The 9,101-nt window shown below is 39.1% G+C and overlaps 1 protein-coding gene across 1 annotated transcript in view; it reads right to left on the minus strand.

Moving 5' to 3' along the window:
* Positions 1 to 9,101, minus strand: part of LOC137218952 (guanylate-binding protein 7-like) — a 34,032-nt gene that overhangs the window by 10,740 nt on the left and 14,191 nt on the right. Inside the window, 1 exon segment of the mRNA XM_067726812.1 lies at positions 989 to 993. Within this exon segment, the coding sequence (XP_067582913.1) occupies positions 989 to 993 (5 nt within the window).

Below are 9,101 nucleotides of genomic sequence, written 5' to 3' on the forward strand. Positions count from 1 at the left end.
TCAGAGCTGCCCTGGGATGTCCAAGTACAGGTTCTGAAGTCCGGCTGCCAGGGTTCAAACCGGAGGGTTTAAGTCACTTATTGTCTGTTGAGATCTTGAAAAAGGAAGTTACCTCCACAGCCTGCATTTTCTTATCAGTTTATAAGTAAAGCAACAATTCTTGCCTGATTCATTACTGTATAGCTGGTAACAGATAGGCTATCAATTATGAAAAAAGAATTTTCCTGGATTCATGTACTATTTCAATAATCAGCAATTAGACATTGCGTTATAAAGTGTCAATGAATTCTGTAAGCTGCAAATTGCCAAGAAATATAAGGTACTGTATCTAAAATCTTTTAATTAGAAAAAACATGAATTTATTTAACAGCCTTCCTCTGTACAATTTCTTTTCTTTTTCTATAGTGGATTGGGAGCAGAGATGGGGGAGTAAAACATGACCTTTTACAACTGTGTTATGTGTTAATTAATAAAGGGAGACCTGGGGAATTCCCTGGCGGTCCAGTGGTTGAGACTCCGAGCTCTCACTGAGGAGGGTGCTGGTTCCATCCCTGGTCAGGGAACTAAGATCCCACAAGCTTGGGCCGTGCCCCACCCATGCCCATCACAAGGAAACCTCACTCACATGGAGTCAGCAGGCCAGAAGGGGGAGGTCTCATGCAGAACTACTGCCTGGAGGTCAGTTACAGGAAGAATTGTCAATTACAGACCCCAGGGGAAAAATCTTCCACGGGAAGGAGTCATCAGGGACAGTCCCCTATAGGAAAAGGTGAACATTGCATCTCCTACAAGAATTGACTACCCGGCAACTCAGTCAATGAGAATCTGTCATCACCCTGAACTCTGACTTTTCTTTACAAACCAACCTTCCCAGCCCCTTCCTTTTCTCTATAAAATAATGTTCTTCTTTGTTGGACTTGCCTGTGGCTTCTTCTATAGTTTGCTTGTCCCAAGTTGCAATTCCTCTGCTATTCCCGAATAAACTCACTTTTGCTGGTAAAATAACTGTTTTATTTTTAAGCTGAATAGCTATAAGCAAGAGAAATTGTAGAGCTTATTTCTGAGATTGAATATTGATAAAGCTTTGTGTAAGTCAATGAGTCTACAAAGATTCTTTTTTAATTCAAAGTATACTGAGGTACCAAAACCAGAAGCTTTTAACTTCAAAACTAAACAAGTGGAAAAGAACAGTGCTACTAGATGGCAGAGGCAATCAACAGTTTCCAAAGGTTACTGTTCAGCAGAATTATCTAAAGTGATAGATAGTTAACATACCCCAATCCCTGTATTTTCAGCAAGTCCAGAAATTATTCTGATGCGATTAATGTTTGGGCCACACATGAAAAACAATGTATGATAAACAAACATGATTAGACCTTAACAGTTACTAATCGTTTTTTTTTAGTGAGAGTGAGATTGAATTATTCCGTATAATACAGTTCTGTAGTATTCGGAAAATCAAATGTTAAGACAAAAATAATGCAGGGTCAGTTTAGGATTTAAATTGTCTCTACGTCAAGGACCATCTTTTCCCTGTTTCTCCAGTGCCCAGCAAGGCGCAGTCAGGATGTGTCCGAGGAGGGGAGGAGGGGCTAGAGGAAGGGACTGCACCCAGCGCCCCTGCAAGGGGCCGGGGGTTTGGGCCTTCAATTCCGAAAAGTACTTCAGCCCCCTTTCCTCAGACGATATAGAATGCACTCCTCCCTCTCCCATGCAGGGCTTTTTGCTGCAGCCCTGCGTAGATGCTCGAGGAGGAGCTGCGCACCCCGGCGACACGCCTGGCAGCCGCCCCGGATCCAAAAGGAGACGCTGAGCTGCCCAAGCAACGCGCCCGCCGCAGCGCACACCCTCCGCGCGGCGCTGGCCTCCGCGGCCTCCCCTCCTGCAGTGTGGAACCTGCGCTGGGGGATTTATTGTTGTTATTTAATGGAAATGTGCTTGGAAGGTAAAGTTTAGCAGCAAACTTACGTGCCGCGGTTGCGTCCGGGGTCAAGTTAGCTGCTCCGGCTTGCCCCTAGGGTTCCTCCTGCGTCTGGCTCCTCTGGAAACCGACTCATTTAGAAGCTGAAAAGCCAGCCGATTATGAAAAGCCTTTCTGTTATGGGTTGGGTTTATGAGAAACAAAATCGAAATCGAAAGGACATAAGGACATGGCTTTTTTTCTTTTTCTTTCTTTAATGGAAGCAGGAACCCGAATGAAGTCGGGGAAAGACAGGGAGACAGGGATTCCTCCACACCTGGCTGGGTAAACCCAACTTTGTCCCTTCTCCACAGGTGGCTTAGGTGTCCTTGACCCCATGGTGAACGTGGCCCAAATAATGGTAGGATGAGAGAGTTCAACAGACTGTCTCTCAGGGGCGTCTTTGTGAGAGAAGAGGTTTCTTTATGAATTTTTCTTCACTTGAAAAATGTTTCATTTGTTCATTTCCTTTCTCTTTCCTTTTTAAAAAAGTGTTTTTTTTTTTTAACCGCGGTGATTTTTTTTCCTTAGCAAGAAAATTACGTGTGTGTATAAAATCCATGATTTTATAGCCCAGACATATTCACTATTATTTTGTTACAGTTCTTCTTTTCTTTTCTCTTCCTTTCTTTTACTAGGGTGCATCCAGATTTGGGGGTTGGGGGTTGGGGGGAGGACTGTTTATAATTTGAGGGTGGATGCAAATTTGGGGGTTGAGAGTTGATTCAGATTCCTTCCATCCTGTTCTGTATCCTTTAAGGCATTGTACTTACCTACAACTTAAAAACTTGACTGCTGCTGTTAGGGAACCAGGTTCTTTTGCTCGAGGAGCTGCAAGCCAAAACACTGAGACGCTGAGGTTTGCAACAGGGAAAAATTTTATTTGTGAGGCAACCCAGTGAAGAGGCAGGAGAACAAGTCTCAGGTCTGCCTCCCAGAAGGAGAGGTGTTTGGAATACTTAGGGGACAAAGAAGCAAGGTGGTCTTAGACCTTGGGGAAAGGTGATCGGAGGTAGGGAAAAGGTGAGGTAATTGGAGTTCTGTGCAGGCTTATCTGAGTTGCATGCTTCTTCATGGGATACCTGTGCAAATTCAGGGAGATTTGGTTTGAAATAGGTTGGAGAATTTGGGGCTGTGATGACAAAATTCACCTATGGGACAAGCAAGTATATTCTGTGCAGACTCTGATCAGCCGTATTGGTTTCACCTTGTTTCAGCCAGTTTTGTTGTATTACAAGAGGAGGGATTTTCGATCTGTTCCCTTATCTGCTGTTCTGTAAGATAAGCTCAAGAATTTGTTAGTCGCCAGTTTCTGTTACAGGTTTTTAACCCTATGGAGCAGGGTTTCACTACCACATCTGTATTTCAGACTGTAGTGAGGGGAAGGAAGGACAGGGAGAGTGTAGTCTCAAAGTTCTATGGCCAAGACTCCCCAAGAGCAAGTGCTTTGACACATATTCCATATGCAGACTTATCTAGCTTCAAAAGCAGCTAGAAAAGTATAATAATCCTTAGCCAGATTGCCCTAAGCTTATTCTGTAAAATAGAATGATACCATACTTGAAGGTGCAAAGCATGTTATAATTCTAAAAGTATATGCAACAATATTGGGGACAGATTTTTCTAGAATCTTGAGATGAAACTTGGCAGATTCAAGACAAACCCAAGCTGGGAAAATTAGCATGACCTCATAATTCCTGAGCCACCGAGATTGATTTAGGGGGAGATTGAGCACATGACCTAAGGCCAGATAAAGTTAATCCTTTCTCAGTTACCTGGATCCAAGAAATTTCTCTCTTTTTCTGTATCACTCTTGGTCTTCTTCTGACTCTCTTGATCTCCTGTCTTCTGTTTTCATTAACTTTTTGTTGTTGTCAATGAGGGTATAAAGACGTGTGTTTCAAGATGAAGACTGTAAGGCCACTTAGGTATGTTTGGCTCTGAAACATGATGTATATTATTACTTACAAAGGGGTAGAATACATTTGGAGTCTCACTTCCAGCTTCCATGGTTGTAATTGCTTCAGGAAAAATCCAATAATATTGGAAAAGGAAGAATGATTAAAATGGGTTCCTAAACTGAAGGCAGTCACTGAGACTTGATTTAACTGAAATGAAGTGTTTTTCAGTTTCTATTAATTTAACTCCAGAAAAAGTGGTCTAGCATCTTGTTTTCGAAATTGTGCTTATTTGTCACCTAGTGTACTTAGCTTTGGGTCTAGTGAAAACTCTGAGAGGAAGAGTCTCATTTTCACATCCTGCTACTCAGATGTTAGTGAAAGACCACAGCTGTGGATGGACCAGAGTTCTAAGCAGCTCAAACAAAGGCCAAGCATACAATAAACATGGAGTCAAGCAAAAAACAAAACAAACAAAAATACATACTAGTTAAAACTATGCATTATAATGAGATAAGACAAAGAACAGAACAAAAATCAGGGATAAACCTAATGTTAGAACAATCAGACAGGGCGTTTGAAATTGCTATTATTATTATGTTGAAGGATCTAGTGGAAAGGTGAATAACACACATGAACATATGTAAAATTTTTCAAAGAATGGACACTATTAATAGAGTTAAATGGAAATGCTATAAGACTAAAGCACAGTATCAGTGATTAAGACTTATTTTAATGGAATTAACAGAAAAGATGTGGACAAGTTGGTGGAAAGAATCAGAGAAACTGAGATAGATTGATAACAATTAACCACATGGAAACACAGAAATAAAGAGAAAACAAATTATAACTGAGTGTTCAATAGCTGAAGACACCTCACAGGACAATGCCAAGAGGTTTATTGTGCACATAATTGAAAAAAATAAAGTAGAAGTAAAGAAAGAGGCAGAAAAAATGTTTGAAGAGAAAATGTCCCAGAATTTTCCAAAATTAATAAAAGACAAAAAATGGCAGATCAAAAGCTCATAGAACCCTAAGGAAAACAAATATAAGATAAATATGGCTATGCACCTCACAGACTAGCAATAGAAATCAAGCATAAAGAGAAAATCTTGAAACAACTGGTGAAAAAATAGAAATATTACATACAGAGGAACAAAAACTACGATTGGAAACAAACATTGCTAGAAATTATATAAGCTAGGAGAAAGTGGAATAACATCTCTAAAGTATTGAATGAAAAATGTCCACCAGAATTATTTACACAGTCACAATGTTTTTAAAGTGAATGCAAGATAAAAACTTTTAAAGTATAGCTTTCGAACACTTGTATCCTGTTGGTGGGAATGGGAATTGATGCAGCCCCTATGGAAACAGTATGAAAGTTCCTCAGAAGACTAAAAATATAACTACCATAGCAAGGGAGTTCTCTTGGGCCTCATTATAAGGGCATTAAACTCATTCATGATTGTTCCGCATTCATGAACTAACCACTTCCCAAAGGCCTAACCTCCAAACACCAGCACATTGAGCATTAGGTTGTCAACGTATGAATTTTGGGGAGACATACACATTTAGATGGTAGTAGAAAAGTTCTCTAGGGAAACCAAAAGACAACAGGGAGACAAAAACAAAAACAGTAAGGAAATTTTAGTTCCTGACCCCACACCCACAACAAGTGGTAAACACAACCTAACCTCTAGACAGATAATGTAAAACCTCACACTAAAGGCATATTTACCTTAATTCCTTTAAACCTATTAAATCACGACAGCTTTCAAGAAAAAATTATGAGGCAAAAAACATAGTCTAAAGAGACGAATCAAGTATCAGAACCAGACTCAGACATGGCAGAAATTTTGGAATTGTCAGACAGGAAATTTAAAATAACTATGATTAACATGTTAACAGGTCTAATGGAAAAAGAGGATAATGAAATGAAAGAACAAATGAGTAATATAAGGAGAGAAATGGAAACTCTCAGAATCATAAGGAAATACTAGAAACCAAAAACATGATGACATAATGAACAATGACTCTGATGGGTTCATCAATAGACTGGACATGGTTGGGAAGGACTCAGTGAGTTTGGAGGTGTGTCAGTAGAAACTTCTCAAATTGAAAAGCACATCGTATTCAAATTGCAGAAAATCAAAGACAAAGAGGAAATCTTGAAAGGAGCCAGAGGAGCCAGAGGGATAGAATGCCTTACTCATAGAGGCACTAGGTAAGAATTACATCAGACTTTTTAGACTTTTCTTCTTGCTTGAAAGCATACAAGCAAGAGGAGAATGGAGTGAAATATTTAAAATCTTGAAAGAAAAAGGAACAACAAATTAGAGTTCTGTATCTACTGAAATTATTCTTCAACATGAAGGAGAAATAAATACTGCATAGTAACAAGTTGGCCTTCCTCTCTTCACTGGCATGTTATCAGAAGAGGCAACGCCACCACCACCTGGTAGTAAGGAGATCATCTCCCACTGGAGTCGGGGGGGGGGGCACATGGGTCAAAGTAACTAGGCATTCCCACCCTTTATAGACAAGTTGTTATCAGTGGAGGACTAATGGGACCCACCCCCACCCAGCAGTAACAAGGAACCCCTCCATCCAAGGCATCCAGAGAGGCTGAAGTGGGAATTTACACTCACCTCACAGTAATGGTACGGCCATTACTCCTCTTTCTTTGCCAGCAAATAGGATCTGATTTCTTATAAGAGGTCACTGGACAATTTAAAGTCTGCTCTAAAATTAGAGTATTATCCAAACTATCAGAAATAAAGGCTTAGATCCTAAAATGACCAGTCATTATATAAACAGAATGTGAGAACATATTCAACTCTGAATTGAGACAAGTTGGGCAAGGACTCAAGAATTCTTTCCCCCTGCCTTCTCTAACTATCTCAGTCCCTCTGATTAATTTTTGTAAATGATAAGATTTAAATTTTATCTTGTTTATGAATGTAAAATTCTGGTATCCATTTTGGAAAAATACCGGAGACTTTATTTCCTATTAATATAAGTGAAATTAAAAGTAAAAGTAGAGTAAGGCTACTTTGCAATAGGACTAAAGTTCAGAGTCAGCTCCTTTTTCTCTGACCAAGAAAATCCAGTTATTATCAGGAAACCAAAATTAGTTCCAGGGACAATTGAACCTCAAAATTTTTTTGTATGAAGTAACCAAATTTCCTGCTTATCTTTTTTTTTTTATAAATTAATTTTTATTGGAGTATAGCTGCTTTACAACATTGTGTTAGTTTCTATTGTACAGCAAAATGAAACAGCCATGGGCTTCCCTGGTGGCGCAGTGGTTGAGAGTCCGCCTGCCGATGCAGGGGACACGGGTTCGTGCCCCGGTCCGGGAGGATCCCACATGCCGCAGAGCGGCTGGGCCCATGAGCCATGGCCACTGAGCCTGCGTGTCCGGAGCCTGTGCTCTGCAACGGGAGAGGCCACAGCAGTGAGAGGCCCACGTACCGCAAAAAAAAAAAAAAAAAAAGAATCAGCCATACATATACCTATATCCCCTCCCTTTTGAACATCCTTCCCATTGAGTTCACCACAGTGCCTTAAGTAGAGTTCCCTGTGCTATAGGTATGTAGTCTTTTGTTATCTAATTTATACATAGTATCAATAGTGTATATGTGTCAATCTCAATCTCCCAATTCCTCCCATCCTCCCTTTCTCCCTTGGTATCCATACATTTGTTCTCTATGTCTGTGTCATTATTTCTGCTTTGCAAACAGGATGATCTATACCATTTTTCTAGATTCCACATATATGCGTCAATACACGATATTACAATACATTGTTGTTTACTATAGGAACGATGCCGTACAGCAGATGCCTAGAATGTATTCCTCTTGCTCACCTGAAACTTTATACTCATTGATTGGTAACTTCCAATTTCCCCCTCCCTACGGTGCATGGCATCACCATTCTACTCTTTGATTCTATGAATTTGAATATTTTTGATACCTCATATAAGTGAATCATGCAATCATGCAATAATCATGCAATATTTGCCTCACTGTGACTGGATTATTTCATTTGACTGGACATTTCATAATGTCCTCAAGATTCATTCACGTTGTTCCATATTGCAAAATTTCCTCCTTTTTTAAAAGACTAAATAGCATTCCATTACATGCATATACCATCTTTATCCACTAATCTGTTTATGGCCATTTAGATATTTCCACAATTGGTTATTGTGAACAGTGCTGCAATGAACATGAGACTGCTGATACCACTTTGATGTCCTTATTTCTACTCTTTCAGGTAAATAATGAGAAGTGGGATTGCTGGATCATATGGTAGCTCTACTTTGAATTTTTTGAAGGTACACCACACTGTTTTCCATAGTGCTGAGACATTTTGTATTCCTGCCAATGGTGTGCAAGAGTTTTCTTTTCTTCACAGTCTCACCATATTTGTTGTCTTTTGTTTTTTTGATAACAGCCATTCTAACAGGTATAAGGTGATATTTCATTGTGCTTTTGATTTATATTTCCCTAATAATTTGTGATGTTGTATATGTTTTCATATACTTGTTGGCCATTTGTACATCTTTGGAGAACTGTCTACTTAAGTTCTTAGGCCATTTTTCTATTGGGTTAGTAGTTTTTTTGCTATTTAGTAGTAAGAGTTCTTATATATTTTGGAGGTTAACCCCTTATCGGTATATTGTTTGGAAATACTTTCTACTATTCTATAGGCTGCCTTTTCACTCTGTTGATTATTTTCTTTACTGTACAGAAGCTTTTTAGTTTGATGTAGTCCCAATTATTTATTTTTGTTTTTGTTGCCTATGATTTTGGTGTCATAGCTATGAAATCTTGCCAAAACCGATGTTGTGAAACTTTATGTTTTGTTTTAGGAGTTTAACAATTACAGGTCTCCCATTTAAATCTTTATTTCACGTTGAATTGATTTTTGTTTATGGTGTAAGAAAAGGGTCCAAATTCATTCTTTTAAATGTGGTTCTCTATGATCTCCAACATCATTTGTGGAAGAGATTATTATTTTCCCATTGTGTATTATTGGCAACCTTGTCAAAGATCACTTGATTGTATATGTGTAGATTTATTTCTGGGCTTTCTATTTTGTTCCATCGGTCTACATGTTCTCTTCATGCCAGTCCCATACTGTTGTGAATAGTGTAGCTTTGTAATATGTTCTGAAATCAGGAAATGTGATGCATCCAGCTTCGTTCTTCTTTCTTAGGATTGCTGCGGCTATTT

Source organism: Pseudorca crassidens, chromosome 2, assembly GCF_039906515.1.
Source record: "Pseudorca crassidens isolate mPseCra1 chromosome 2, mPseCra1.hap1, whole genome shotgun sequence".
Classification (NCBI taxonomy): domain Eukaryota; kingdom Metazoa; phylum Chordata; class Mammalia; order Artiodactyla; family Delphinidae; genus Pseudorca; species Pseudorca crassidens.